The sequence below is a fragment of the Leopardus geoffroyi genome, chromosome A3 (assembly GCF_018350155.1).
Source record: "Leopardus geoffroyi isolate Oge1 chromosome A3, O.geoffroyi_Oge1_pat1.0, whole genome shotgun sequence".
Taxonomy (NCBI): domain Eukaryota; kingdom Metazoa; phylum Chordata; class Mammalia; order Carnivora; family Felidae; genus Leopardus; species Leopardus geoffroyi.
In genome coordinates, this window is record NC_059336.1 from 72,565,925 (window position 1) to 72,578,410 (window position 12,486).

General features: G+C 37.5%; 1 protein-coding gene across 3 annotated transcripts in view; it reads left to right on the forward strand.

The window, feature by feature from the left end:
- ERLEC1 (endoplasmic reticulum lectin 1) overlaps nucleotides 1-9,159 on the forward strand; it is a 31,243-nt gene extending 22,084 nt beyond the window's left edge. For all 3 annotated transcript variants that reach the window (XM_045446043.1, XM_045446046.1, XM_045446045.1), the window contains 4 exons: nucleotides 2,777-2,901; nucleotides 4,636-4,713; nucleotides 5,649-5,724; nucleotides 8,272-9,159. In XM_045446043.1, the coding sequence (XP_045301999.1) occupies nucleotides 2,777-2,901; nucleotides 4,636-4,713; nucleotides 5,649-5,724; nucleotides 8,272-8,343 (351 nt within the window). In that variant the 3' untranslated portion in view covers nucleotides 8,344-9,159. The remainder of the gene's footprint in view (nucleotides 1-2,776; nucleotides 2,902-4,635; nucleotides 4,714-5,648; nucleotides 5,725-8,271) is intronic.
- The last annotated feature ends 3,327 nt before the right edge of the window (nucleotides 9,160-12,486 follow it).

A 12,486-nucleotide genomic window follows, 5' to 3' on the forward strand; every position in this document is an offset into this window, starting at 1 on the left:
GGCTGTTTTTATTCCTCCAAAGAAATAATAACTAGTAATTAGAAAATACTATGTTTGCCCTCTTGAGTTGTTTTGAGCCAGTCTTAATTTCCAAAGCAGACCATACCAGGAAAGATCATCAACTCACCTTCCACATTTAAATCATTCCAAATTTATGAGGCACCTATAAACTAGGAAATTTGTTTTCTTTACTTAAACCTAAGAAGTGCCATTTTACTCTTCTTCCCATTTATTCTTGCTGCTTTATAAATGTTTTATTTTTAGTAATATTTATTAATAGGAAAAAAATTGCCTAACTACAATCCAGATAATGTGCAACGGCTTTTTTTTTTTTAAGAAAATTTATTCATTTTTTTCAAATTTGCATGGCTAGTGAAGAGGAGATTTATTTTTGTTTTAAGTTTATTTTTTTTGAGAGAGAGAGAGAGCAAGCATAAGCCAGAGAGGGGGAGAGAGAGAGGGAGAGAGAAACCCAAAAAGGTTCTGCACTATCAGCGCAGTGCCTAACGTGGGGCTTAATGTCACAAACTTTGAGCCAAAATCAACATCAGTCGCTTAACTGACCGAGCCACCCAGGTGCTCCATGATGGCTTTTTTTTTTTTTTTAATTAAAGGAATACATACCAGAAATTTAGAATGAATGGTAAAATTCTTGTCTACCATTGTCCCATTTCCTAAAAGTAATTGTTCTTGATGTTTTCTTAGTTAACCCTCCACAAGAAAACAAATGCATACATGTAAATGTTGGTATAACCTTGTATTTAGACAGAAGGTATCTGCTAAACACACTGCTCTGCATTTGTTCTTTTCAGTTAGTGTCTTGGAGATCTTTTCACAACAGCAATAGCTGATCTCATTCTTCTCAGCATCTACAGAGCATTATGTCTCTACCCACAATATATTTAGCCAGATCTCTACAGACCTTTGAATTGTTTCCAGTTTTTCTGTAATAGCATTTTAGTGAGCATTTATAAATAGTTTTGTTGGTAAACTTTTGCAAGTTTACCACATTCATGTTCATGAAGTATTTCATATTCACAAGGCACATTTCTAGCAGTGTGCTTGTTAGGTCAAAATATACGCATACTGAACATTTTGGAAGACATTCCCAATAACCATGGCTTTTTTCCCCATACACTTGCCAGCACTAGATTTTATCAGACTTATTTTGCCCAAGGTTATATAACTTAGAACTTTCCGAAGGACGCTACTAGGAGCTTTGGGAGATATAAAAATAATAGTAGCTGACAAATATAATATTCATTGTATACCAGGCACTGTGCTAAGTATGCATATTACCTCATTTAATTCTCATAACCACCCTCAGAGGTGAGTATTATTATTCCAACGTGAGGAAACGGAAGCAATAATTTAGTAGCTTGCCTAAAACCACATAGGTAGTAAATGGTAAAACCAGAATTCTAACCCAGGCAGTGTTGTTCCATATCCAGCCTCCTTAAACACTTCACCATATGGCATCAATCCCTGTCTATCTATTAACTTATAGTCCAGTTGCTAAAATACTGTTAAATGGTTCTTTCTTCCACTAAGCAGTCAGCTCTGCTGGTAGCAGTGGCTCTGCCCAGTTCATCTGCCATTTATAAGGGTTTTTAATCCTACTCATCCCTTGTATGCTAGTGCTCAGCATGGTGCCTGGCATAAAATATAAAGAAGGAAAAGAAAGGGAGGGGAGAGGAAAGAAAAAGGAGAGAGAAGGAAGGAGATCCACATATAAGATAGTATATAGTTACTGTTTAAAAAAATAACAAAAGTTTGAGTACCTGGGTGGCTCAGTCAGTTGTGGAGCAGATTCTTGGTTTTGGCTCAGGTCATGATCTCAGGGTCACGGGATCGAGCCCTGTGTTGTGTTCCACACTGAGTATTTAGCCTGCCTGGGATTTTCTCTCTTCCTTGCCCCTCTCCCCCTCTTGCGCTCTCTCTCTGAAGTTTTAAAAAATAGATAAAGTTAAAAAATAAAATAAATAAATACATAATAAAGCAAAAAATTTAATAAAAAAATAATAAAATCTGAATGGGGAAGGGGGTTTGTGAACAGTCTTGATAAAGAAAAAAGCATGATGTCAAATGAATAATGTGAATACTAGTATAACTTAAAGATTGGCATTTGAAAGGGTAAAAGTATGATGAAGATAGGTTCATTGTGGCTGCAGGGTAAAAGATACAGGCCAGAGATTTAATTAAGAATCACAGTAGCGTGGCACCTGGGTGGCTCATCAGTTGATTGTCCAACTTCGGCTCTCACAGTTCTTGTGTTCAAGTCCCACATCAGGCTTGCTGCTGTCAACAGTGCAGAGCCTACTTTGGATCCTCTGTCCCTCTCTCTGTTCCTCTTCTGCTTGTGCTCTCTCACAAAAATTTAAAATAAGAAAAAAGAATCACAGTAGTATGCAGTTGTATCATCTAGGTATAAGTGATTAAACTCTTGGTTGAGGAGGTAAAATATTAGCATTGGAAATGTAGAGGAAGATTCTGAAGCCAAGAACATCCCCAGGAAAATAATGTAGGAGACAAAGGAAATAGAAATAACTGCGTTTGGTGCTAGCCTGACCAGAAAGCAGTTTCATTATTCAGAAAAACAAAGAATAAAGAAGATAGTGAGCTCAGATTTCTACTCATCAGGTTTGACTGACATCTAAACACACACACCCAGTATGCAGGTGGAGATAAGGACTGTAACTTACAGGCAGGCCATCAGCATAAATGTCTACTTGATAATATGAAGAATGCATTATCATAAGTATTTTTCATATATCAGGACAAGGATAGTGGGAAAACCTCTGTGGTTGTGGGGACATGGAACCAAGAAGAGCATATTGAATGGGCTAAGAAGAATACTGCCAGAGCCTATCACCTTCAAGATGATGGTACCCAGACAGTCAGGTAAAGATTAACTTTATTTGTCCTTGGATCTGATTAGTAGAATATTTAAAACTCAGAATACTGAAAAACATAAAATTGAAACACTTAGGTAAAATCTCTGGTCAGTTTTTTTAAGGGACATCTTTTAAATTAGTTTTCTTTTCCTAAGGTAATAGTTAAGAACACAGTTTCAGAAATGGGGAGCCCTGGATTCAAATACTGGCTCTTCACGTACTACCTTGGGCAGATTACATAATCTTGTTAAATCTCACTCTTGTCTGCTAGTATTTGCCTCATAGGATTGTTATGACATTTAAACACAGTCATTTGGGTAACGCATTATACCTGGAAAGAGCATGCCATAAATTTTGGCTGCTGCCTTTAGCAGTGGTGATAGCATGGTAATGAGAGTGGTGGCGGTGGTGATGGACACAGTGGCTCAATTCCACATATTAAGTCTGAGACTGTTGTTATAAAGCATTTCCCTTTTTAATGTGTAATCTTTACCTCTTTAAGTTAGTTAATTCTACTTAAATATACTCCAGGGGCACCTGGATGCTTCAGTTGGTTAAATGTCTCTTAGTTTCAGCTCAGGTCATGATCTCACAGGCTTATGAGTTTGAGCCCCACTTCAGGCTCCCTCCCTCCCCCCACCAACAGAGCCTGCTTGGGATTCTCTCCCTCTGTCTGCTCCTTCCCCACTCACATGCGCCCTCTTTCTCTCAAAATAAATAAAAATAAATAAAAAATAAATATCCGCTAGCATGTTCCTTTGTTACTTTACCTTTGTGAGGTTATGGTTGAAAATAAACAGGGACTTTTTACAAAACTACCTCACATCTTCTCTGAGTTATATAGGTATATCTTGTTATAGCAGAAATAAATTAATCTCTTATTTCTCAAGAATAGCTAAGCTTAAGTTTTCCTTGTAGTCTCTTGCCTGGCAAGTTTTAAATTATCCATTCTTTTCTCTTTATTGGGCATTAAGTTTGTCCGTCCTAGCAACATGGTATTGAGAGACTCTGTTTTTAGAATGTGCTGACTTTGAGGCACCTGGATGGCTTAGCTGGTGGAGCACAAGACTCTTGATCTTGGGGTTGTGAGTTTGAGCCGCACATTGGGTATAGAGATTACTTAAAAATAAAATCTTAAAAAAAAAAAAAGTTTGGGGTGTCTGGATAGCTCAGTCAGTTAAGCGTCTGGCTTCAGCTCAGGTCATGATCTCAGTGTGTGGGTTCCAGTCACACATCAGGCTCTGTGCTAATGGTACAGCGCCCGCTTCAGAGCCTCTGTCTCCCTCTCTCTCTGCCCCTCTCCTGCTTGCTCTCTCTCTCTCTCTCTCTCAAAAAATAAATAAACAATGAAAAAGAAAAAAACAGAACGTGCTGACTTTTGGGGCTGACCAAAAAGTGCTGAAGGATGGGAAGGAGAGAAAATTGTTCCACAAAGTAAACAATATACAGGGCTGAGGAAATGGTTAACTTCAAAAAGACTTTTTAAAAAGCAATTTAACCTTAACTGTTTGTATACAGGTAGATAATATGCAAATTGAAGATTACTCTTATCAGGTAAATCACTCTGAAATATCTCAGTTTTATAGTCTCCTTATAGAATCTGAAACATTTTCTCTGTAACATGACCCTAAAAATATTTTATAACTAATGCAAAACTGATCCCTCTAACCATCTTCTCATCACCACCAGCCCACATGACACTTACTCTGAATGAATGAACTTGTTTGTTTCTCTGATTTAGGATGGTGTCACATTTTTATGGGAATGGAGATATTTGTGATATAACTGACAAGCCAAGACAGGTGACTGTAAAACTAAAGTAAGTTGGACCATCAGCCTGTGCTTTATGCTTTTCTCTTTAATCTGTATCCAGTGTGAAAAAGTCTACATAAATAGGAAATATAATTGTGAATAAACACAATTATATTTCTGCATAATAATATGGATTAATGTAATATGAAAATAATGCTTTATTCTGGGGCGCCTGGATGGCTCAGTTGGTTGAGCATCCGACTTCGGTTCAGGTCATGATCTTGTGGTTTGAGTTCGAGCCCCAAACTGTGCTCTGTGCTGATAGCTCAGAGCCTGGAGCCCGCTTTGGATTTTTGGATTCTGTGTCTCCCAATCTCTGTGCCCTTCCCTGGCTCACACTCTGCCTCTCTCTCTCTCTCTCTCTCTCTCTCAAAACTAAGTAAACATATTTAAAAAATTATTACTTTATTCTAAAATATTAATTAAGGTGCCTGGCTGGCTCAGTCAAAAGAACATGCCACTCTCTTGACCTTGGCGTTGTGAGTCCGAGCTCCACACTGGGTATAGAGATTACTTAAGAGAGAGAGAAAGAGAGAAAGAAACTTTAAAAGATAGAGAAAGAAAAAGATGGTTCAGTCAGTTGAGTGTCCATCTCTTGATTTTGGCTCAAGTCATGATCTCATGGTTCGTGGCTTCAAGCCCCGTGTGGCTGACGGTGAGGAGCCTGCTTGGGATTCTCTCATCTTCTCTCACTGCCCTTACCCCGCTTGCGTGCATGCATGCACTCTCTCCCCCTCTCTCAAAACAAATAAACTTAAAATCATTTTTAAAAATAAAATATAAAAATTATTTTAATATAATTATTTATTTGTAAGTTATGATTGTTAAATGATATCAGTATTATATTAAATTATACAGGAGATAAGTTTTTTATAGCTTAAGAGGAAAACAAAAATACTTTTGTATGGTTTGGGCAGTACTTTAAAGTACTCTCTGTTTTAGGTGTAAAGAATCAGATTCTCCTCATGCTGTTACTGTATATATGCTAGAGCCTCACTCCTGTCAGTATATCCTTGGGGTAAGTAAAAAAATAATACTCAGGAATTCATTTTGGGAACATGTTTCGATTTTTAGCATTAAGTCTAGAAAGGACCTTCAGTAATGTCCAAAATGTAATATAATCCCCATGCTATCTCTGTAAAACCTAAAATCTTTTTTATTAAGGTACAATTTACATAAAATAAAATGCAAAGATCTTAAGTGCTGAGTTTGATACATTTTGATAATTTTATATACCTATATAATTATCACCCCAAACAAGGTATCTTATCACTGCAGAAAAAAATTTTATAGCCCTTTTATGTTAATACCCCTCAACCCCCACAGATACCCCTTTCTGATTTCTCACACTCTAGGGTAGTTTTGCCTGGTTTTTTATTCCCTACGAATGGGACCATATAGTATATAGTTTTTTATGCCTGCCCTCTTTGACTTGGTATGTTTTTCAGACTCACCCGTGTCACTCCAGTACTTCATTCTCTTTTTGTTACTGAATAGTAGTCAGTTGTATAAGTAAATCACATTTGCTGATCCATTCTTCTATAAAGACATTTGGGTTGGTTCTCATTTTTTATCATGTAAATAAGCTGCTAGGAACATTTTTTTACAAGTTGCTTTGTAATCCTGTATTTTCATTTCTTTTGGGTAAGTACCTAGGAGTGGAATTGCTGAATCATAGATTAGATATATGTTTAACTTTTACCGAATAGCTGTCCAAATGGCTGTACCATTTTACACTCATACCAGTAGTGTGTGAGAATCCAGCTGCTCCACATCCTTATCAACATTTGGTAAAAATAGAACTACCCTATGACCCAGTCCTTGCACTACTAGGTATTTATCCAAGGGATACAGGTGTGCTGTTTTGAAGGGGCACATGCACCCCACTATTTATAGCAGCGCTATCAACAATAGCCAAAGTATGGAAAGAGCCCAAATGTCCATCGATGGATGAACGGATAAAGAAGAGGCGATGTATATACATATATATATATGTATATATATATATATATATATAAAGAAGATGTGGTATACACACACACACACACACACACACACACACTATGGAGTATTTTAACTCAGCAATCAATGAAATCTTGCCATTTGCAACTACGTGGATGGAACTAGAGGGTATTATTCTAAGCGAAATTAGAGAAAGACAAATATCATATGACTTCACTCCTATGAGGACTTTAAGATACAAAACAGGTGAACATAAGGGAAGAGAAGCAAAAATAATATAAAAACAGGGAGGAGGACAAAACATAAAAGACTCTTAAATATGGAGAACAAATAGAGAGTTCTTGGAGGGGTTGTGGGAGGGGGCGTGGCTAAATGGGTAAGGGGCATTAAGGAATCTACTCCTGAAATTATTGTTGCACTATATGCTAACTAACTTGGGTGTAAATTTTAAAAATAAATTAAATAAAAATACCCCTCCCAAAAAAAGCTACATGCAAAAAACAAAAACATTTGGTATTTTCAATCTCTTTTATATTTAGCCATTTTAGTCATTTTAATATGCATTTCCCATATGGAAAATGGTGGCAAGCACCTTTTCATGTGATCTTTTGTGAAATGTCTAGCCAAGTCTTTTTAAAGAAAAATTCTGACACTTACTCAAACAGTCTTTATTCAGGACTATTGGCAGTAAGTGTCAAGACTATAGTAGGGAAGAGAGATCCAGCTTAACTCCACTTACAGCAAAGACAGCTCAGGATATACAGCCAAACAGAAGGTGGAGGAGGGGAGTTTCAATGGATGGAAAATTACTAAGAGGAGAGATCAACATAAACTGACTTGATAGGATTATTGCTGAAGACAGGCCAGGATGACCAACCATCAAATGTGAGAGACGAGGAATTTGATCAGATACGGAGGATGATTAGATGTTGAGAGTGTGGGGTTCTCTCCACACTGATTCTTACTACAGCTGGACTCAGCAGGCCCCAGACAGGGCACAAGTACAAAAAAGAAGCCTACGAAAAGGGACCGGGGGAGCCTAACCTTAGTTTGGTCAAGGAGAGTCTGTCATCTGTCTGTCTTTTACCCATTTTTATTGTTATTGTTTATCTTCTTTTTTCTAGGAGTTCAAATATATTCTGGGTATGAGGTCTTTGTTTGTAGTGCACATTCTTTTCCTCAATCTGTGGCTTGCCTGTTTATTTTCTTAATGTCTTTTGATGAGCAGAAGTTGGTTTATTTGATAAAGTTTATTTTATCCACTTTTTCTCTTTTATGGCAAATGCTTTATTTTGTTCTGAGAAACATTGCCACCCAAAAGTCATGAAAATATTATGCTGTATTTCTTTCTAGAAGTTTTATGGTCCTACCTTTGGTTATGTGATGCCTAACTAGCTTTCTGTGTATTTTTCCTAGTCACAGTTCATTGAGCTTTGTGTATTTATGGGTTGATATTATTAATCAATTTTGGAAAAATATTATACTTCTGTGAGTATACATTTAACAACTTTATATACATGGATTCACATAGCAAAAGACTACCGAATAAAGTAAATATTCAGTTTAACAACTTTTTAATGGTTTTCTTATTTTTGTTCTTTAGGTTGAATCTCCGGTGATCTGTAAAATCTTAGATACAGCAGATGAAAATGGACTTCTTTCTCTCCCCAACTAAAGGATAATAAAGTTTGGAGAAAGATCATTGACAGTCATGATGATTTCTGTCTGACCATGTATGTGTCTCATTATAGAGTTCTCAGCCATTGGATCTCATCTAAAGGATCGTATAAAAGGACTCTCAACCACTTTGTGAATATAAATGTGTATATAAGAGGTTATGGATAAACTTCTTAAGGCAGATAGTTGTCTCATTTCTTTCATTTTTGTCATGTCTTATGATCCGATTGTGTTTTTTGCTTGGATAATGTGATTCCAAAATAAATCTCATCCAAGCAGTTTAGAGTCCAGCCTAATGAAATGTCATAATTGTTGTGCCTATTGAAAGTTTTTAAATAATAGATTTATTATGTAAATTATAGTATATATAACTAGTTAATGAACTAAAGATAATGAAGAAAGAAATTGATAGTAGGTTGTTTAAATGGGAGACCATGTAAAATATGTAAATTCTAGTGCCTGAAATCCTTTCCACAAATTTTTATTTAGCAACTACCAGGTGTTAGACTAGAAACTGGGCACATAGTAGAGCCTCACAACATTTAAGTTTTCTTCACCTCTGTTAATCTCAAGAAACTCTTATTTGTAATAGATTGTTGCTCTCGGAACTCTTATCTGTTTCTTTTCCCCCCAAGGTGTGTACCTGGTATAGACAGTCAGAGATCCTTCTCTTTTGACTTAGAATGGTTTACTCCCAACAAAACGCACTGTGCTGGCCATCCTTTGTATTTGCCTACTGTATACTACAGATTTTAGTTCTGGACAGTTTCACAGCATAATATTTATTTTAAAGTGAATAAAATGTTCCCAAGCAGTGTTGTCATGTAGTCAATGGCAGATTACTCATTTCCTTTATTTTCTCCATCCCCATGTTGCACACATTATCTTATTGTATTTTGGATGTACATATCTAAATAAGGAAAGAAAAGTAGCTATAAAATACTTTTCCTCCTTTTCAGTAGTTCTGGAGAAAGATATTTTAATTTGAGAAATGGCTAATGCAATTGATTATTGCAGGGCTGTTTGTAGATTTTCACGTGAAGCAGCACACATAGAGAAAAAGCACACACTTTGCACTCAAACTGAAGTCCACATACTCTCTAGCTTACTAGCTGTGTGATCCTGCACCAATCAGTTAACCTCTTTGAGACTCACTTCCTCTTTGGTAGAGAGACTGCGTCCTTCCAAAGGGGGTTGCAGAGTGCATTCATTTTACTGTATGTAAAACCCCGGGCCCAGTACTAGACACCAGGTTCCCAGTAAGAGTTCCTTTATTTCCTAATATCGCCCTTGTCTCCTATTAATAGAATAAGATCAGAGACCACAGCCGTCAAAATCTATTTCTTTAGTAAATTAGAATCGTACTTCTTACATCAATGAATTAAGACAAATAGAATTACCCACATTTGGATAATAGGTATAGGAGGGAGGGTGTGAGGGTTGTGAAAGGTTGAGTGCCAGAAGACACAGAATATTTAGGCCAAACTCTTCTGCTAAAAAGGGGAAGTGGGGGGGGGGGGGACGGAGATCTAAAAAACTGTATTGGATAGTTTACTGAAGAAGATTCTTAAAAATAGAAGTTGTAAGTTTTTCAAAATAAAATGTTTTTTTTTAAAGTAGGTTGGCTTTCTGTCTGGGCTAACAGCTTCAACCTGTTTAGGAAGGGCTAGGCCAGCTCTCCATATTCCTTCTAAATCTTGGGTCCCTTATATGAAATCTCATTTGATCTCTAAAGTCTGCTTCCTCCTCTGCCACTCTTCTGCAGAAGCAGCTGAGTTCCTAATAGGTAGGAGAAAGGGCTCAGCTACGGTATGCCTATTGTACTTGGAGAAATCTAGTAAGGTGGATGCTATTCCACACCTACTAAATCAGATCCTTTAGAGCAGAGCATAATCTGCGCTTCAAATATGCTTCCTGAGTGATCCACTTGATTTTAAATATATTCTCCAGTGAAAATCACCGACTTACGAACTTCACCTTTAACAGTTTCACACATTCTAACCCTCCTAATTAGGGTTTCAGGGAAATAACTAGTAGCTCATCTTTACAAGAATACAGGACTTTTCCTTTTCTTTTTTTAGCTTTACCTGCTTTTCTTCGAGTCACCACTAGATGGGGCCTATAGCCCAGCTCTACTTTGTATCTTCATGTCCTTGATAAAAGGGACTTAACAAAGGGCAAGAAATTATTTCAGTTACCTGAATAGTAAGCTTTTCACTCAGTCTGATATACAAAGGCTTTACCTGATTTCTGACAATTCTCAAACTTCCTAGTACATAATCGGGCCAAATTACCTTTTAGGAGAATGAAAATCAAGACATAAATTTTGAATAAATAGGATATGCAATCACAGTTGCAAATGAAAATATCAGCTTTCCTAGGATCTGATTTTAATGTTTTAATTCTATATGGAGCCTGAAGCGGGGCTCAGTCTCATGAACCATGAGATCATGACCTAAGCCCAAATCAACAGTGGGTTGTGGGGGCCTGGGTGGCTCAGTGGGTTGAGCATCTGATTCTGGATTTCAGAATCTCTGTCAGTGCAGAGCCCGCTTTTGAAATTCTCTCCTTATCTCTTTGCTTCTCCTCCATGTGCGCACATTCTCTCTTTCTCAAAATAAATAAACCTTTCTTAAAAACAAAAAAAACCTGAGTCACCCAGGTGCCATTAGGATCTGATTTTATACTCCCTAGTGTTGAGTGATTTTATTTACCAGTGCTTGCATTTCCACTTGAACAAAGAAATAAACTATCATGTATATGGATGTTATAAGGAGTTGTTGAAGTAAAAGTTTTCAAAATATGTTGCCATGGTGACATGACTTACATTTTTTTTCAGTTGCTTGGCAGGGATAGTAGAGAAACCATGCTCAACTACATGCCCTAGCGCAGGCTTTGTTTCATATGCCAGTGGTTTTAAAGTAGGTTGTACAGGCAGGCAAAATGATCCAATGCATTATGGGGAAAAAATACTAGAAATTCTCTAAAATTTTCATCTGTAAAAAGGAATTGAGCCTTTATTGTTTTTTTACGTTTGAGAGAGACAGAGAAAGCACAAGTGGAAGAAAGGCAGAGAGAGAGAATCCCAAGAAGGATCAGCACTCAGCACAGAGCCCATCATCGGGCTCGATCCCACAATCACAAGACCATGACCTGAGCTGAAATCAAGAGTGGGACGCTCAAACAACTGAGCCACCCAGGCACCCCAAGCTTTTATTTTTATTTAATATTTTATGGGTGGATCAAATAAACTAGTATACATAGTCATTCATAAGTCAGGTTTTGTTCAATAAAACACAAAACGTCACAGGTGGAAGAGGAGACGTTACATATGTGGAGGAGATGATGGAGATACCATCATTATTTACTTTCACCATATATAACTTTGTAGATTAACTAAATCCCTCCATCACCTTTCAGAAAATGGAATTGTCACTTTAAAATTAGCATCAAGACCACACATTAAAAAAAAGAAAGAGAAGGAGGAGGAAAAGGAGGAGGAGAAGGAAAAGAGGAAGGAGGAGGGGCGCCTGGGTAACTGGGGAGTCTGTTGGGTGGTTGACTTCCACTCAGGTCATGATCTCACAGTTTGTGGGTTCTAGCCCCACATCGGGCTTTGTGCTGACAGCTCAGAGCCTGGAGCCTGCTTCTGATTCTGTGTCTCCCTCTCTCTCTGCCCCTCCCCTCTCCTCTCTCTCTCTCAAAAATAAATGAACTTTTTTTTTTTTAATTTTAAAGAGGAAGAGGAGAAGGAGAAGAAGAAGGAGGAGAAGGAGAAGGAGAAAAGAAAGGAGAAGGAGGAGGACAAAAGGAGGAGGAGGAGGAGAAAGAAGGAGAAGGAAAAAGAGGAAGGAAGAGTGAGTTCAAGCCCCACATTGGGCATGGAGCCTACTTAAAAAAAAGAAGACCACACGCTATCAGGTATATAACCAACCAGAATTGAGGGGAGAGGTTAGCAGGTGACTTTCACCTGTCATGGCCCCAATCACTGTGGTCCTGGTATCTCACAAGATTTCTCTATTAGAAACAACACAGTTTTTTTTTAATGCTTTTTTGGAATGATCAGGAAGAATGAGCATGCTTCCCTCACTGGCTATGAGAAGAAAGTACAGTATGAAGACTGCTGCAATTCCACTCTTTA